Below are 19316 nucleotides of genomic sequence, written 5' to 3' on the forward strand. Positions count from 1 at the left end.
GAATGGTACCAAACGACAGGAAGGACATCCATCACCCCACGAAGACACCGGGGCTGCTTTGCATGGCCAGCAATAACGTGCGTGAGTTGGTGCATGCCATTAGCATGGGAACAACACAAAGCAGATATCCGTTGCTTGGAAAGCTTGCAGCCAGGTTCACGTTTCTCTGTCTCCTCAGCTAGAGTATTCGTTGGCATCAAGTAATATAATAGACCAGTTTCGTCAGCATTGTAGACTTGACTGAGAGTGAGGCCCTCCCTGTCGATCAAGCCCTTCACCTTCTGCCGAAACTCCTCTGCTCCCTCCTCGTTGGCATCCAGAGCTTCGCCATGGGCCTTACTGTTGGTAAGTCCATGCCGTAACTTGAAAGCGAAGAGCCAACCCTGGGATGCTTTGAAATCTAGGGTGTCGTGTAACCTTGCAAACTTCTCAGCAGCAGCCGTCAGCTCCATACCACGCACCAGCACACCAGCAGCACATTGTTGATGATACCAAATCAGCGTGGAGCGATCAATTTCTGGAAACCAGGGAGTGAATATAACCTTCCTCTCCTCGTTGCATTTGGTCTTCGATGCGAAGTCAGCCTTGTACTGGGTAAGCTTGCCCGGGATCTCTTGATATCAAACAATGTAGAGCAGGCCAGGTTGAATTCACGGAGGATGCGTGACATCGACCATCCCACATCCACCTTGTCTAGTATCTCCCTGTTCTTCTCCAGAGTCAGAACCACTCATTTCCTCTTCCCGGGTGGCGGGGCCATCATCACACACACGAAGAAGAGGCAGGAGAGGAACAGCAGAGCCTGCAGGAGGTAAGGCACCACCACAAAAGCAAGCACATGGGCGGCCATGGTGATGAGCATGCACTCATGATGAAGGATGGGCGGGAAATGGGAAGGAAGCAGCGTCACCCTGCCGGACGTCGACGGAAATACGCGGCAAAACGCAGCTGATCCGTGTTGCGTTCCAGGTTCAAATTACAGGGGAGAGAAATTTGGATTTAAAAAAAAAAAAAATTGTTTTTTTGGCAATTCAGGGGTTACGAAGTCCCGGGCCAAAAATGTCCAGGTAGTTGAGAGTCCGGATAGTAGAGGGATTACTGAGTAATCCCTGTACTATCCGGACACCCACATTCCGGACTCCCCATTTACCGGATTTTGTGGGTTTGGACCTTTGGAACTGAAAAATGGCCAAGAAACGAAGAAAAATCCGCCCAAAATCCTAATTTTTTCCCGCTTGTTATTTGAAATTGGTGTGCAGCACTGTGCAGCGCTGAACAGCTGTTGTTTATGCACGGCCTATTCACCCATTCCTTCCTTCCTTCCCCCTCCCCAGTCAGGTTGCCATTTGGTATTTTTCATAACCAAATGTGGGTTAATTTGGTATTGAAAAGTTCATTTGGTAGTGAATCAGCATGATCCATCACCAAACAGATTTTTCAAATGTATGAAGATATAGAGAATGGAGACGGTGGACTGTCTGTTCTCTTTGATTAATCTGCTTGCATACATAGTGCAAAAATAAACATGCTGCTGATTTTAAGGAGAGTGATCATTTCTGTTTGTACATATAATTAGTAAAGAATAAGTGCTTCCTTTAAGAATATGGTAATGAAAAGTTAAATTTGGTAATGAAAATTGAGGAGTTTGATAATGTGGCCGAGCTCAGATCTGGCAACCCTGTCCCCAGTTACCGTCTAACCACTGCCGAGGGTAGATGTTCATTGCAGTGGATGCCAGACGTGCTCGTTTTTGTGAATAAACAGTGAATAAACTGCAATACCTCGCCACTAGACCACATGGGAATTTACGGTGTTTTGCAGAATTAAGAAATTAGAATTTAGAATGCAAAGGATTAAGTGTGGAGTGCAAATTGGCGGTTGAAACTGGCATGGCGCAATTAAGAACAGAATGTGCATTGTTAAACAATTATAACTCATGGTGCAAAGAAACTCACAGTGCAAAGAATTAAGTGTAGCACAACACTGGATTACTGTACGTGCTTCAAGAGCATTTTCACCACTACCAGAGCCTTAGAGGAGGCAGCACGTCTACATGCGCATGGCGACGATGTTGATGTGGACGAAGTGCATGAGTGGTTGGATGACGACGAGGGTGATCCTGGGTATCAGATCCTGTCCGATATCGAGATCACATCTTCAGTTGCAGGTGTCAGTACCCAGCTTGAAGATTCCGACGAGGACGACGATGATGATGCGGACTCCTCTCAGCATAACACAGCTCCACCCATCCCCAAGCTGAGTGCACTCCAGGAACACCTAGACTTCATTCTGGACTACCTGGAACACCCGGACTGCGACAGGGAGATTGGGCCCTTGGAACTAGTGGAGGAAGTGCGTGCTTTCAGGCAGCTGATCATAAATCGTCAGAATCATCGTTCCTTGCATCAATCAACGATTGACAGCTTTTTCAGGCCCGTGACCCCCACTGTGCCCAGCCCTGGCTCCACTCCGTTGCCTCCCCAAGACAGGCCCTCATGGTCCAAGCCACAGTCCAGCACATCAGCCACGGTGGAGTCACCGCTCAACGTGAGATTGCTTCAATCTTCTGAGTCGTCTGCAGTGGGTACGCCATCACCACGACCCAGCGACACACCCCTAGGTCACCTGCTAATGATACTCTCAGACTCTGACAGTGATTAAATGGCAGGAACTTCTCCACTAGACCACATGGGAATTTAGTGTTGTGCAGTGAAAGAAAAACAGTGCATACAGTATTGTAAAGAAAGTAGAAATTTGAGTGAAAAGACAAAATATTTGGACTAAATTTAACATAAATAAACTTGTGATTTGTTTTGAAATTGGTTTTATGAGTAGAAAGACTTAAAGTGCAGAGTGCAACACTTATTAAGTCACAATGGAGCATAAGTAAGACAAGAGTGTGCAGTGTGAAAAAAATGGACTTCTGAGTGCGAATGACTAAGTTCAGTGCAAGACTTCATGAACAGTGTACTGCAAATGCTTCAGGAAATCCTTCTTACTGTCAGAGTCTGAGAGGAGGCAGTTATTCATAGAGATGGCCATGGACTTACTGTAAGTAGGCAGAATGTTTCATACTGTACTGTATTGTATTTTCCATACTATACTTACCTCAAACACCTCATTTCACTCTTTTATGTCCCTTATTGGTGTGAATATGTTGTGTCTTAGGTGCTATGCATGTGCAGTAGGGAGGTGTTTTTCTGAGTTAGGCTAGGTTAGGGTCCATAACTACCAGTCCAGGAGCCAGGGACTTGTAAGTACCCAGAATGTTTAATATTGTATGAACCTACCTCAAAAACCTCATTTTATGGTTGTTTTGCATTTATTTCAGTCTTTTATGTCCCTTATTTGTGTGATTTTGGTCTTAAATAGGTGCTATGCATGTCCAGAGGGAGTTGTATAGGTGTTTTTCTAAGTTAGGGTCCATAAGTACAAGTCCAGGAGGCTGGTGCCCATTATCCGGACAGGACCACTTTCCGGACATGCCTATGTCTCTATTACGTCGGATAGTGGAGGGATTACTGTATGTTTTATGGTAATTGTTATTGAGGAAGAGTTTTAGGAAACATCATTAGCTACATTTTGGTATACAGTATACTGTAAACATGTACTGTAGGACAGTTCAGGTGGTTTTACGAACTGCAAAAAGAAATTATCTTATGGTCACACTGCAGTGCGATGGTAATTGTTACTGAGAAAGAGTTTTAGGAAACATCATTAGCTACATTTTGGTATACAGTATAAACATGTACCGTAGGACAATTCAGGTTGGTTTTACATACTGCAAAAAGAAATTATCTTATGGTCGTGCCACAGTGTGGGAGTGGTGTTTTGCAAAACTGTTTTTTCCCCTGCCTTTATTTATGGCTCTATCTGCCAGGTTTTTTATTTACGTAATTTCAAATAGATGTACAGTACGTGCTTATGGTGTTGAAAAAAAGTTCGGCTAAAAAGTTACGGGCTAATTTACGATGTTTTTTCTTTCCATAAAGCGAAAAAATCAAGTGGTGAATAGGTGTATTTGTTTATGGTGTTGATAAAAACGTTCGGTGAAAATAAGTTATGTGCTACTTTACGATGGTTTTTTCTTCCATGAAGCAAAAACATCAAGGAGAGATTTTGTTTGACGCAGCTTGCGTCGTCCAGTAATGAGTGGGTGAGATTAGGCTCAATGCAGCCTTCGTCATCCAGTAATAAGCAGGTGATTTTTGCACCGCAACCCTAAGTATCAAAAGAGTTAACCTCCCCTCTCAAAAAAAAAAGAAAAAAAAAAGCAGCATAGAGAAAGAAGCTGAGAAGCTATTAGGTTGAGAGTTTATAGCAAAAGTCCTTGATGTACTGTATTAAATTTTGATCATAATGGTGGTGATCCATTTTTTAAAAGTGTAACATTTTTCTTTTTGTGTGGTTGAAAGTATGTAAAAAAAAGCAGTGAAGGGGCTAGAAAGGTAAGAAAGACAACTTCACAGCCTAGCTTAGAACCACAAAATATCTTTTAGATCGATTGAACTACGCTGTATTTTGTAATTTATGAGTGTCTTGAACATTCCAGAAACTAGTGTGTTTGTGTGATTTTTTTTTTTTTCCCCATCCATCCATCCATCCATCATCCAATCCTATGTTGCCCCATGAGGAACGTAGAAGCCCGGGGCTAGGCAAATTGGTCATGACATTTAAGATGAGAGTGACCAGCGTCACCCATCTTTGAGTGGTATTACATGAGCAATAACCCCAACCACCCATTGGATATAAGCCTTCACCAGCTCAATCCAATTGGAGTGCTGTAATTACCCAGTAAACCACCAAACACCATAATTTGGTTATATGGTTACCATCCAGCTTACTAAATGATTTCCTGGTGTACAGGAAACTATTAGGCTTGTCACTTAGTGTAGAGTCACCTGTAGGCAGAAGGAAGAGGAAAGAATGAAGGAAAAAAAGACAAAAGAGGGAGTGTAAAGTCACCCGTAAGCAGAAGGACGAGGAAAGAATGAAGAAAGACAGAAGAGGAGGGAAGGAATGGAGGGAGGAGAGGAAAGGGCAGACACCCGAGAGCAGCACTACATTGAGTGAGTGGATGGTGAGTGCCCCCACCTACCACATACTAAATAAATCTTCCTGATAAATTTTTAGCTAGTCATTTTAGAAAATGTGGCACATTCCCATGACTCACTTGCTTTGCTTCGTTATGGCAGGTGGCAGGTGAAGGTCGAGAGCAAGTGGAGGAGGTGACTGTGGAGTCTGGAGCAGAGGTGGAATTGTTTGAGGTCCGTGCAGTCACTCCTAAGCACCGGCGTGTGGCCTCCTTAGTGGCGGAGTGTCAGACTGCACATGATCGCACCATCTCTGTCAAGGTACTGTACTGAAGTGTACAAATGAGAGTGAAGAATTCTGCTATAACTGCCCTGCATTGAAATGTTTTTAAGATGATAGTTCAGTATGCATATGAGTAGGTGCTTGTCTAAGCAACTCAGTATCAGTGTTGGAATGAGAGAAGACTTTGTGATGTCCCTTATGATTCTTCAGCATAGCCTATACATGTATATGGATGAGGTTAGAAAGAGTTTTGTTGTCCAGAAAGGGATGATGATGGTAATGAATGGTTTAGGTTGGAGTATCTCTACTCCGATGCATATTGATGATGATGAATCTCTTGCTAATATTGAAAAGGAACTTTGCAGTCAAGGGAGTATCTGTGAGTGTCATGTTTTGAAAGAATGATGAACTGTCTGTATGCACACTTAAAAATGTTGACCTTGGTGTCTGTTCATCTGGAATCCATGCACATGAATGCCACTAACTTATAATAAATATAATGTGTTCACCAAATCTCTGGCCTCACCCCAACTTGCCTATTAAAAACCCAGCCTCTATCCTAACCCCAACTAGACTGCAGATATGCTTCCTAAAGGCTGGACTCATTAGCCTTAGAAGGCAGCTGGTCAAGGAGAAGGAAAACTTGATTGAGATAGTTCATGGACTGTGTGGGTAAGATTGAAACTAAAAATACAAGCATGGATGACTTGAGTATATATTCGCTAACAGAGGACCGTGGAAGCAAAATGAAAGATGAGTTCTGGGCAAATGGAAAAGCTTGAGAGGAATGAGAGAGTGTTTTTAATTAGAGATATGAATGGAAAAAGGTAAGGAGTTTGAAGGTGGATGGAGTAGTTAGTGAGTAGGGTGTTCCTGCAGAAGTGGATGGGAATGGTAATGCTCTAGTGGACACCTTGCTGGGAGGAGATTGGTGATGGGCGATACTCCCTTTAGGCATAAAATTATTCACGGGGATACGTGGTGAGGGATGAGAAGGGTGGGTGGTGAGCTGGACGAATGGAAGGCAATGATTGATTATGTTTGCGTGGATGAAAGAATGAGAAGATATGTGCTGGATATGAGAGCATACAGAGGTTGGGATGTGGACTCTGACCAGCACTTATTAGTGGTGAGAATCAAGGTACAAATGTGCTGGATGAATAGAAGGAGAAAAGGACAGGAGGATACAGTCCATACAAATAAGGTAGAAAGGTTGCAGGAGGATGAAAAAAAAAAAAAAAAGCAGAATATAAAAGAGAAGTGGAGGTGCAATTGGGTAGATATGATTCGGAACAGATGGAGGAGGTGGAGGGTGCATGCAAGGTATTTACAGAAGAAATCTGTGCAGCATATGAGGTGGTGTGTGGGGTGAAAGAGAAGATTAAAGGGGTGCAAGGAACAGCATAACAGAGTGAAGAGGTGAGACAAGATGTGGTGCAAAAGAAGAAAGCATACAGTGAGTGGATGGGAAGCAGAGGCATGGAGGTAGGTGAGAGACAGAATAGAGAGTTATATGTAGAGAAGATGAGAGTGGTGAAAAGATTAGTAAGAGAGAGTAAGAAGAGAGTGGATAAGGAGTTTAGAAGGAAACTGAGTGTAAAGTGGAGGGAATGTAAGAAAATGTTCTGGAAGGAGGTTAAGAGAGTAAGAGAGGGTGATACAGAAGGTAGTAAGGAAGTAAAAGATGAAAATGGCTGAATGATGTTCAAGAAGGGGGAAAATGTGAGCAGATGGAGAGAACACTTTAAGGAACTGTAAAACATAGAGAATGAGAGTAACATTAATATAAATGGCTGGAGGAAAGGCTAGCAGTAAGAGGGAGATAAGATGGGAGGAAGAGATCAGTAGAATGGAACAAGTGGAAACAATGAAGAAGGTCAAAATGGGGAAAGCCCCAAGAATCAGTTGAATGTGTTGCAAAATGCTGAAACATAGGGGAGAGATAGTAGGAGAATGGATATGGAAGATGTGCAGTGTGGACTGAGAGGAAGGTCGAGTCTCAGAGCAAGTCAGGTATAATTATTCCCCTGTACAAAGGAAAAAGGGGAAAAAGTAGTATGTGGTAATCATAGTGGCATTTGTCTTCTTAGTGTAATAGAAGTATATGGTAGGATATTTATTGACAGAGTTAGGGAAATAACTGAGGAATTAGTAGAAGAATAGGGAGGTTTCATGAATGGAAGAGGTTGTGTAGAGAAATAACTGAGGAATTAGTCGAAGAATAGGGAGGTTTCATGAATGGAAGAGGTTGTGTAAATCAGATATTCATCCCAACATGTTTATTGGAAAAGTTCTAGAGAAGTGAAAGAAGTTGTATGCTGCCATCATGGATTTGGAAAAAGAATGTGATGAAGTGAATAGACAAGGAAAATGGGAAATATTAAAAATTAATGGTGTAAATGGGAAACTGTTCAGTGCCATAAAGAGTATATGTGAGAGTGATAAGGCTGCAGTTTGTGTGGATGGTGAAGTGAGTGAATTTTCTATCAGAATGTTGGATTCAAACAGGGATGTGTCATGTCTCCATGGTTGTTCAATCTGTGTATAGTTGGAGTTATAAAAGAGATACAAGGTAGGGCAGTGGATGTTGGAGCAGCCCTAATGTGAAAGGGCAGTGTTTGGAAAATTCCTGTTCTGTTGCTTGCAGATGATGCTGTATTGTTAAGCAAAAATGAAGGGGAATGGCAAGGCTTGGTGAATGAGTTGGAGAGAGTATGTAAGAAATGGAATCTAAAGGTGAAATTAGGGAAGAGTAAAGTTGTGGTCTTCAATAGAAATGAAGTTACTGAATGCAGTGAGATTGGATGAGGAGGAAATGGAAAATGTGAGTGTTTTAAGTACAGTACTTGGGTAATGTGATGAGTAAGGATGGAAGTTTGGAGGATGAAGTGCTTGAAAGGGTACAACAAGGAAGAAAGGTTGCTAGTTCATTGAATGCAGTGATAAGAAATAGGGAATTGATCGTGGAAGTAAAAAAGCCTTTGCTTAAGATCACCGCTCTTACATATGGAATCGAAGCTTGGATTTCGTTGGAAAGATGGAATTCAAGAGTGAGAGCAGTGGAAATAAGTTATTGGAGAGGAGCATGTGGAGTTGCATGAAGATACAGACTGATTAATGAGGAAGTGAAGGAGCATTGTATGGATGTGTTTGTGATAGAAAGTGTTAGGAGAAATACAATGAAGTGATGTGGCCATATGAAGCGGACGGAGAGTGAGAGACTGGCTGAGAGAGTGTATGTGAGTGAGGTGGAGGGGGGGGAGAAGGGAAGGAGTGACCGAGGATGCAATGGAGGGATGGAGTAGAGAGGTATATGAGAGAGGGGGATGTTAGTTAGTGAGAGGGCGGCAAATGGCAGGGGACAGGGTGACATGGAGATGCTTTATTTGTGGCCACCCCTTGTGAGATTAAGGTCTGGCTATAGATAGATAGATAGGCTGTAGATAAGGTTTGACAATCGTAAGGACATGTAGGAATTTAAAGAATACTTTTTGATAGCAGATTGGTGGTTCTGGAGTTACAGCACCCAATATCACTGTATAGCTATCAAGAGGTGAAAAAAGACTTACACATGTATGCATGGTCAAGTCTGCAAATATTTAAATATTAATGGTTTTTTAATCAAGTGGATGCCAAGTGGTCCAGTGGTTATCATACTTCAGCTGGGTTCGTGTCCTGGGGATGGTTGGAGTTTTTTGCTAATATACAGTGCATCCTTGAATATTCAAATGTCTAAAGTTTGGAGGCATCTAAAGTTCAAATACTATAATTTATGAGATTTGTCATTTTTATTTCCTTCCCTCACTTTGTTCACAAATGACTGCAGACTCTAGCATCTGAATTTGACAACGATACCCATCTGGTACTGATGACATTACTGTAAAGCATCTGGCTACCCATAATAAGTTTCCTTAACTCCTTGTGGTCAAGAAACTTTTTATTGTTTGATTTAGTTAAAAATTATTCAGGTTTCTTGTAATTGCAGCCTCAGAAAGGTGTCCTAGCATTACCGACTTGTACAGTGCCATGAAAAAAGTACGCAACATTACAATCTAGCCACAGTGATATGTAGTGTGTGTGCACGTGTACTGAGATGATTATGGTGATGGAAATGCAAGCATGTGCAGCATGCAGTGTGAAAATACTCAGAAGTTCTGTCCAGACCGAAACCAGAGTAAATAAGTATCTTTGCACATGTTCTCAAGGATAGTGATGGTATTAGAAACATGACAGTATATGACATTATAAAGCAGCGTGTCAAGATCTTCAAGTTCTTTGCCCAGTGAAATTATGGTAAATATCCCTTAACCACGAAACACCACTTGTCAGACGTCATCAACTAGCAAAGTCTACTCATAACATAAGCATGTTTGTTGGTAGGCAGCAACCTTCTAAAATATTTCTCTTTGATGATTTATGTCACTTAAAGCACTGTGCAGTCAGTATTTGAGTAAATTACCATGTAACTTCACAGAAGAAATAAACCTCTGACATCCGTTCCTACTCATTACACGTGTACAGATGTACATACACGTATTGTATCACTGTTTGAGATTCCAATGTTTCTGCAAGACAACAATAATGTAGACTTGTATAAGTGTACATTATCATAATATACAACATACAGTAAATAAAACTTAGCATTCTGTGGGTGAGCAGTGCACAGTATATAAAGAAAAGTGTAGCATCACATCACATCAGTCAGGCTGTATTATAAGCAGTCAGCTGATCACCTGTTATGCAGTGCAAGGCAGTGCTAAATGATGTAAACACAGTAATCCTTCAATTATCCGACGTAATAGAGCCAAAGGCATGTCCGGGTAGTGGCGGTGTCCAGATAAAGAACAGTATCCCCTTACTGTACTCAGACCCTACCTATACCGGGCTTCCAGCTTATACCTAACCTATTTTTACAGTATCTCTGCTTTCTTTGACAGGGTTTTCTGGACATTTAGGCATATTTAGACATCAAAACACACATAGGAATATCCAAAGTAATGCTAAACACCAAGAAAACCATTTAAAAAAAAAATGAAAACCAAAAAAAACATCCTACCTATACACTACTGTATGTGCAGTACCGCTTCTAATTTTGGCACTGTTTTCAGGTCAGTTTGCCATATGGAGACATCAAAACACACATAGAAATATCCAAAGTAATGCTAAACACCAAGAAATCCACGAAAGAAAAAAAAATTGCAAATCAAAAAACACCCGACCTATACACGACTGTAGGTACAGTACCCCTCCTAATTTTGGCAGTGTTTTCAGGTCAGTTTGCCACATTTAGACATCAAAACACACTTAGAAATAGCCAGAGTAATGCTAAACACCAAGAAAACCATGAAAAAAAAATGAAAACCAGAATCACCCTACCTATACACTACTGTATGTACAGTACCCATCCTGATTTGGGAACTGTTTTCACGTCAGTTTGCCATATTGAAACATCAGAACACACATAGGATTATCCATATTAATGCTAAACACCAATGAAACAGTGCATAAACAATGTCCACAAAAAAACTCAGGATGGTTGGAAAACCAGTTATCTGACACCAGTGATAGCTGCTCCGGGGCCACAAAACAATTCTACAGCCAAATATGCCACTGGAAATTGGTTAAATTGGTATAAATGGTATACTGTCATCTTTGCTGGTGTTTATACTTATAAGCTACTACAAACACAGAAAACTGATTAGTAAAAGTACAGAAATGCTGTAAGAAATAGTGTTTAAGAGTAAAACTTCTGTCTGTCTATCTATAGCCTGACTCCCTAATCCTGCAAAAGGTGGCCGCAGACAAAATGCCTCCAAGTCACTCTGTCACCCAACATTTGACTACCCTCCCTCCAACTCACTCCCCCCTCCCTCATATACCTCTCAACTCCATCCCTCCACTTCATTCTTGGTCTACCCCTCCCTCTCCATCCCTCCACCTCACCTACATTCACCCTCTTAGTCAGTTTTTCATTCTCCATTCTCTCCACATATCCAAACCACCTCAAGCGTATTTCTCTTTATCTTCTCAATCACATCCACATCCAACCCACAACATTCCTTCACTTCTTCATTCATCAACCTGTCCCTCCATGTCACTCCACATGCTCCTCTCAAGTAACTCATTTCCACTGCTCTCACTCTTGACTTGTTCCCCTCTTGCAAGGTCCACGCCTCACTTCCATACGTCACGGTAGGGAACACAATACTGTCATGCAGTGACTTCTTAACTTCCATACTCACCCCCCTATTTCTCATCACTGCTTTCAGTGAACCAGCATCTTTCCTTCTCTGCTGTACTCTTTCACGCACTTCATCCCCCAACGTTTCATCGTTACTCATCACACTACCCAAGTACTTGAATGCACGCACATTCTCCGTATCCTCACCATCCAACCTCACTGTACATTCAGTGACTTCATTCCTCTCAGACACCATACCTTTACTCTTGTTTACATTCACTTTCAGATTCCTCTTCCTACACACTGTCCCAAATTCATTCACCAAACCTTGCAACTCCCATTCATCTTCACTCAACAATACTGTATCATCAGCAAACAGCAACACTGGAATCTTCCAAATCTCACCCTCATTCATTAGAGCCACCCCCACATCCACTGCCCTACCTTGCATCTCCTTTACAACCCCATCCATGTATATATTAAACAGCCATGGAGACATCACACAACCCTGTTTCAGTCCCACATTGAGATCAAAGAACTCACTCAGCTCACCATCCACTCGCACCGTAGCCCTAGCTCCTTCGTACATACTCTTCACAGCACTCAGCAATTTCCCCTTCACTCCATGTATTCTTAATACCTTCCACATACCTTGCCTATCTATTCTGTCATAAGCTTTCTCTGAGTCCATGAAGGCAGCATACACTTTCTTTCCCTTCTCTAGATACTTCTCCACTAAACATCTTAGAACAAATATCTGATCTACACACCCTTTTCCCTTCCTAAATCCCCCTTGTTCTTCTCCAACTAGCTCCTCTGTCATATGCCTAACCCTATCAGTGAGTATTCTACCATATATTTTTCCAGTCACACGAAGAAGGCAAATACCCCTATGGTTACCACATACTTCTCTCTCCCCTTTTCCTTTGTATAAAGGAACAATTATACCTGATCTCCAGTCCTCTGGAACCCTTCCCTCTTCCCAAGCTAATCTACACAACTTCCATATCCACTTCACAACAATCTCACCCCCATACCTCAGCATTTCGCCACACACTCCATCAATTCCTGGGGCCTTTCCCATCTTGATCTTCATTGCTTCCACTACTTCTGCCCTACAGATCTCTTCCTCCCTCCACTCATCTCTTCTTCTCCCAGCCATTCCCCAACCTCTTATACTTGCACTGCTTTCACTCTCTACATTCAGCAAATCCTCAAAGTGCTTCTTCCATCTTCTCAGTTTCTCTGTCTTCTCCACCAACAATCTATTATTCCTCTTTCACTTCCCTACTATTTCCCCTTTCACACTGCCTTACTTTCTTTACCTCCTTCCAAAACAATTTCTTACTCTTCCTCCATTTCACACTCAGATTCCTCCCATATTCTTCATTCACTTTCTTCTTACTCTCCTTCACCAGTCTCTTCACCTCCCTTCTCCTGCTCACATATTCCTCTCTCTTCTCTCTGTCATCTTCTCCCCTATCTCTACTCGCGAGCCATTCACTATATGCCTTCTTCTTTTGTTCCACAGCTCATTTCACCTCATCATTCTACCATGCTGTCCCTTGCAAACCCTTGCATCTCCTCCTCACTCCACAAACCACCTCACATGCTGCGCCTATCTCTTCTGTGAATATCTTACATACATCTTCCACCCCTTCCATCTGCTCTAATTCATACCTTCCCAATCTTTCTTCCACTATGCTCTTATACTCTGCCATTTTCTCACTATCTTGCAGCTTCTCCACTCTTCTCACTGAGCTGTTTCCTCCTGTCTTCCCCTTCGTCTCTTCATCCATTTTCTTTGCAGCTTTACCTTGGCCATCACTAAGTGATGGTCTGAGACTCCATTCCCCCACCCTATCCACACTCTTGCATCCAACACTTGTCTTCTCATTCGCTCATCCAGACACACACAGTCTATCATTGCCTTTCGTTCAACAAATTCACCATCAATCCTCCTCATTACTCTCCATGTATACCTGTGGATCATCTTATGCCGAAAGTAGGTGTTAGCTATTGCCAACCCCTTACCAGCACAGATGTCCACCAAAGCACTACCATTCCCATCTGCTTCAGCTGGCACACCCCACTGACGAACCACTCCATTCACTTGTACATACCCAACTTTGCCATTCATGTCTCCAATCAAAAGCACACTCTCACTCCTCTCAAATTTGTCCATACATGCTTCTACACTCTCCCAAAACTCATCTTTCATTCTTGCCACTCGGTCCTCTGTTGGTGCATATGCACATACAATCGCCCACGCTTCTATAGCTATTTTTATCCTCACCCTTACAATCCTTGCACCCACTGTTCCATACTCTCATATATTCTCCTTTCACTTCTTGCATATCATCAGACATACTCCCTCTCTTGCCCTCTCATTCTCATTAACTCCCGCACATATACCTAAACCATATTCCCACTCTCTCACCCTTTCACCTAGCCACTTAGTTTCAGTCAGTCCACATATATCCATTCAAGCACTTGAACAATCTCTCTCTCTTTCACTTATCATTCACTTCTCTCACATTCCATGTCCCCACCCTCAGAATGTCCTTTGTCCGTTCCTTAGTCGTCAACGTATGGTCCGTCCTGGTCCGAGGTGCTTTATTTGCTTGTTTATCTAGTTCTTTTTATGGGGTGGGGCACTAACCCACCACCAACCCTTATAGTTGCCTCATATGACAAGCAGGGATACTGAGGGAGTATTCTTGAAACCCCCCTACCCCCAGGGGTGCAAAATTTTGTCAGCATCTTCCTAGAGTAAAGGACATGTCCAGATGCTGGATTTCATGAGCCTTTCCTGGTCACTTCAGAATTACGATAAAACCAGTAGTATTCAAATAAATCACAAAATAATTTTAAAACTCGTGAGTCAGTTCTTTCAGTGCAAAGGAGAGGAGGGACTGAGGGAGCGAGGGGGGAGCTGGGAGGGTATGGAGGAGGGACAGGAGGAGGGGAGAAGTGAGGTATTGGTCAGGATTTTCACCCTTCTGTCACGAGGCGGACGGGCACTTGTGGTCTGTTAGATGCATGGTGGCCATTCAGAAACAAAACTCCCAGTGACTGGACGACTTTGGATGTTCGGTAGAAAGGCAGATGGCTGCTGTAACCGAACATGTTTTCATGGCTTATGGTCTGTGTTTGATGCATGGTGGCAGTTGGGAAAGACTTAGCCCGGTGGCTGCATGACTTTGGACATTTGGTGGGGATGCGTACAAATGTTTTGACACCGCTTGTGGGTTACAGTCATATTACTCAGGTGCTGGAGGTTCCTTAGGAGTGATCGGACCAGCGTGCGACTTTGACCATTCAGTATGGGGATGCACAGATATTGTAGCTGTGGTTGTGGGTTACATCCTATTTCCCGCTCATGGCTCAAGCCCAGTGGCCACAACACTGAGTATTCAAACATGTCAGCTGGCTGCCCAGTGTTATCGGGGACTTTTACATCCAGATAATAGCAAGTAAATTTGGATATTGGCTTAATAGAGCCAAGATCCAGTATCCAGATAATGAATAGTTCCGGATATAAACTGCGCGTTCGGATAAGTGAGGGATTACTGTACTTTATTCACTTAGTTGTTTTACATATATGAATAAAAAATTATTTTCCCTTACAGTTTTTTGATGGATTTATATATCAGTACGACTGCAAAGTATTTTGGAACAGAATGGCATACAGAAGATGAGGAAATAAAATATACAGGGAGTCCCCGATATACGAAGCCCCATTATACTGTACCATACGAAAAATCGAAACATGAAAGTGAAAAATATAGGACAAATTCCCCAATACGAAAGGCATATGCTTCGATGGTATGAAAAGGGCTACGATAAAATAATTCAAATTTGGTGCGTGACCAACCACAACGCCACTGTCGTGTATGGCGAGGCAAGCAACTATCTCCACTTTGTCCCAGTCTGTTCCCGGTCCCCGGCTGTGTAGTGCGTGCCTTCTGTACTCCGAGAATCTTTCGCATCTTGCATCATGCCATCCAGGGATCCTTCACCTTCGTCACCATCATCTGTGGAGCCTCTCAAGAAGAAAAACAGCAAATCCTGACGTTGGAGCACAAGTTCGAAATTATCAAAAGGCGCGAGGAAGGCCAGAGCATGAGTGAGATCGGGCCTTACCTGTATATACTGTACAGTACTGTTTTCTATTTTTTACTCAGTAATTTGATTAATTAACAACTGCTTAAAGTTCATTTAGCTTTTGTTAACATTTCTACTAAGAGCTTACAACCAGCAAAGCACAGGACAGAGTAGTTAGTTGACAGTTTCTGGGGGGCTCCTTTAACACATCTCATTTTCTTAAGTTTCTTATGGGGAAAAATGCTTCAATATACAAAAAATCGATATACAAAAGATTTTAAAGGTACCTAACCCTTTTGTTTATCGGGGACACCCAGTACAAGAAAAATACTTTATGGATGGCATTGAGTATTGTACTGATAGTTGTCATTACCTTGAGTTAATAGAGATAAAAGAAATATTGTCAGTGTTATGAAAACACTGGACAAGAGGATACAGTACCTAATGCAAGCTAATTAGACCATGCTGCAAAGCCCTTGTTGAAAGTGTGTCTGTAGTATGAAAATTAAGGCAAAGATAGCTATAAAAATATTTTTTCTTAAATTTGAAATTTTCAAAAGGTCAAATAGTTTGTGGACACAAGTACTTTGAATTTTAGAGGTTGCACTGTACTACTCAGGGGTCAGGGACAGGTCCTCTCATTAAATTTAGGGACTGAATATTTTAGCCATGGGGCATTTTGCATTAGATGGAGCAACTCACATGCATGTGGTAGATGGAGGAATTGAATCCTTTTCACTTACTACCACATAGACTGGATAGAATTATCATCGTGATAAAGAAGAGAATTCAACAAAAATAGTAAAGGCTCATTTATTAAATGAACACTGAATAAATGAGTAATCAGTATCATATTGATACATACAGACTGTCTTATCTAATGCTAATTTTGATATATGGTGGTCCATCCAGCATCACATAGTCATCATAATCTTTTAAATATTTATTGCAGCTACCAGCCCTAGAGTGCAGTGTGATGGTGCCTGTAGCTCGAGCAGATAAACGCTACTTTGAAGTTGAGCACCAACGCTTTGGAGAGAAGTGGGGTCTAGTAGCCAGCATCTCAGTTGAGAGTGGCTGTAAGGTTGTCACACTCAGCTCATGTGTCCAGGTATTGACAGTATATTTTTTATTGAAGTATATTGCAGCCCGGTCTTTATTTCCTTTTTATGAAATTTACTAAGCTTTATCAGTAGTAGGGAATGCCTCCCATCTCAGTGTCATGCTACCTGCAGTTGACTCTACATTGAGGAACAAGCAAAATGACTTACAGTATATCCAGAAACTATATGTTACACATGGATAGTTAACCACAGGACCTGCGTTTATCCCTGGGGTTAAGGGAAAAAGAATATTTTCCAAGTCTTCTCTATGTGTCAGGGAGACTAAAAGAAAAGGGATGGTAAGTGTCAGGTAACCCTGCCTGCCCACGGCCATATGGAATGTTAGGTGTGAATGAAGACTGTAAGAAAGGGTTAAAATAGGAAAGGTATGTATGTATGAAAGCATGCGGTGACTGGATGGGAAGTAGAAGAATGGAGGATGTGGAGAGGTGGAAGTGAAACTTACATATAGGGAAAAGGAGGTGAAGAGAGAGTAAAGTGGCTCCTACACGGGGACCTGTGGACATCCAAATTTGCCACGGACGTCCACATATGCTGCTGCATGAGTGTCGTGGACAACCAAGCGCAGAGTGCCACCAGACTCATTCGTGGATGTCCATGCTCACCATCACTGTCCAAAACTCTTAGTCTTCTCCTTCTCAATCAAATTATCCCTGGTTGTGGCTGCGTAGTATGCATCATCTGCTATCTTGAGTTCCTTCTTTGTCTTCTTGCAGGGGCATCTTCCTCTTCCTGCAAGGTGAGGACTGCAATACCCATTGCAGAATTCATTAGCAGGCTCTTGTCTACTAGGGAGTTGAGACAAGCGACCTTGGCTGTGGTCAGCCGAGTAGGGTGAATTGAATATAGAAAAAGAAGGTGACTGTTGATGTGCATCATGTGATAGGGAACACTGAGTTTGGTTGTCAATACCCTTCTGTACACTGTGTACAGTGTCCTCATTTGATATCACCTTAAGAAAACACTGGATGAAAAGTGTGGAAGAAATCTGATTATGAAATGGAGGGAATTTACTGTATCTATTTTGGAAGGAGATCAGGAAAGTAAGACAGGGTAGTAAGGGAAGTAGTAGAGGGGTTAAAGATAAGGCAAAATTTTTGTAGAGAAAGTGAGCTGATGAAGAGAACATTTTAATGAATTGTTGTACTGTATATAGTGAGCAAAATTAATGCAAATATAAGTGGTTGGGGAATGGCAAGAAGAAGTGGAGTGAGAAGAGAGGAAGAGATTAGATGAATGGAAGCATCCAAAGCAATTAAGGAAGTCAATATAGGTAAAGCCGCAGGAATTGATAGGGAAGATGTGCATTTTGGCTTGGAAGAAAGGTAGGGTCCCAGAGTATTGAAAGTTGGATATAATGGTTCCCCAGTTCCAAAGAAAGGGGGACGAATCTTATGGTATCTGTTTTATCACTGTCATAGGACAAGATACTAGTCAACAGGGTGAAGGAAATAACCTAGGAATTAGTTGGAGAAAAACAGGGTTTTAAGAAGGGAAGAGACTGCATAGATCAGATATTTTTTTGTAGATGCTTAGTGGAAATGTAACTAGAGAAGGGACAGAAGGTGTATGCAGCCTTCATGAATGTGGAGAATGCATGTGACAGAGAAGATAGACAAGGAAGATGGAAGGTATTGAAAATATATTGAGTAGGTGGGATGCTGTTGAATGCTATCAGGAGTACAAAGTCTGTTCAGAAAGTATCCAGCCTTAGGCTCTAAAAAAAAAATAGCTAGCCTGTTGAGCTAGGACACTAATCCCCCTCAATATTAGGCCCCTTCTGTCTTGACACATGTATACCAGCATTCTTTCCACTGCCTGAAACATTTTTCAGACTCAGTTTTTGGCATCTTCTGCAGGTGCTTTGTCACATTCATCATGATTTCTTCTCCTGTCTCAAATCAGGACTCCTTCAGAAGAGTTTTGAGCTTGGGGAATAACCCAAAGTCACACGGAGCCATGTCTGGTGAGTTGGGAGTCTGCTGGACCCGCAGGATTTTGTGCTTGGCCAAAAATTCTTGAATCAGTTAATATGAATGGGCAGGGGCATTGTCATGGTGCAGCTTCCAGCTTGCTGCTTTCCAAAGGTCTGGTCTCTTACGCTGTACTTCACCAAGAAGACAACAGATGTCGAGATAGTAATGTTTGTTGACAGTCTAACCTTCTGGTGTGTATTTGTGATGCATAACACCACGTTAGTAAAAAAAAAAAAAAGCTGTCAACACGCAAGTGCTGTGGACCTGTCATAAGTTTTTCGGGCCAAGGAGACCCTGCATGCTTCCACTAGGACGACTGTGCTTTGGTTTCTGGGTTGTACCTGTACACCCAAGTCTCATCTCCAGTGATAACAGTCTTCAGAAAGTCTGGATTGTGATTTACGCATTCTAGCGTGTCTGGAGCAATGTTCATCTGAGAGAAGAGATCATGACAAATGAGATGAAGCACCTGCAGGAGATACCAAAAACCAACTTTCAAAAACTTTACTGGCAGAGGAAAAATGCTGTACTATGTGTATCAAGTCAGAAGGGGCATACTTTGAGGGGGATTAGTGTCCTAGCTCAAGAGGTTAGCAATTTATTTTTTTAGAG

The 19316-nt window shown here is 42.1% G+C and overlaps 1 protein-coding gene across 1 annotated transcript in view; it reads left to right on the forward strand.

Moving 5' to 3' along the window:
- Positions 1-19316, forward strand: part of Vps13 (vacuolar protein sorting 13C) — a 1164731-nt gene that overhangs the window by 741671 nt on the left and 403744 nt on the right. Inside the window, exons 51-52 of the mRNA XM_080277871.1 lie at positions 5196-5354; positions 16557-16715. Of these exons, the coding sequence (XP_080133997.1) occupies positions 5196-5354; positions 16557-16715 (318 nt within the window). The remainder of the gene's footprint in view (positions 1-5195; positions 5355-16556; positions 16716-19316) is intronic.

This window comes from Coenobita brevimanus, chromosome 71 (assembly GCF_032717465.1).
Source record: "Coenobita brevimanus isolate Jiangsu-jjx chromosome 71, ASM3271746v2, whole genome shotgun sequence".
Lineage (NCBI taxonomy): Eukaryota > Metazoa > Arthropoda > Malacostraca > Decapoda > Coenobitidae > Coenobita > Coenobita brevimanus.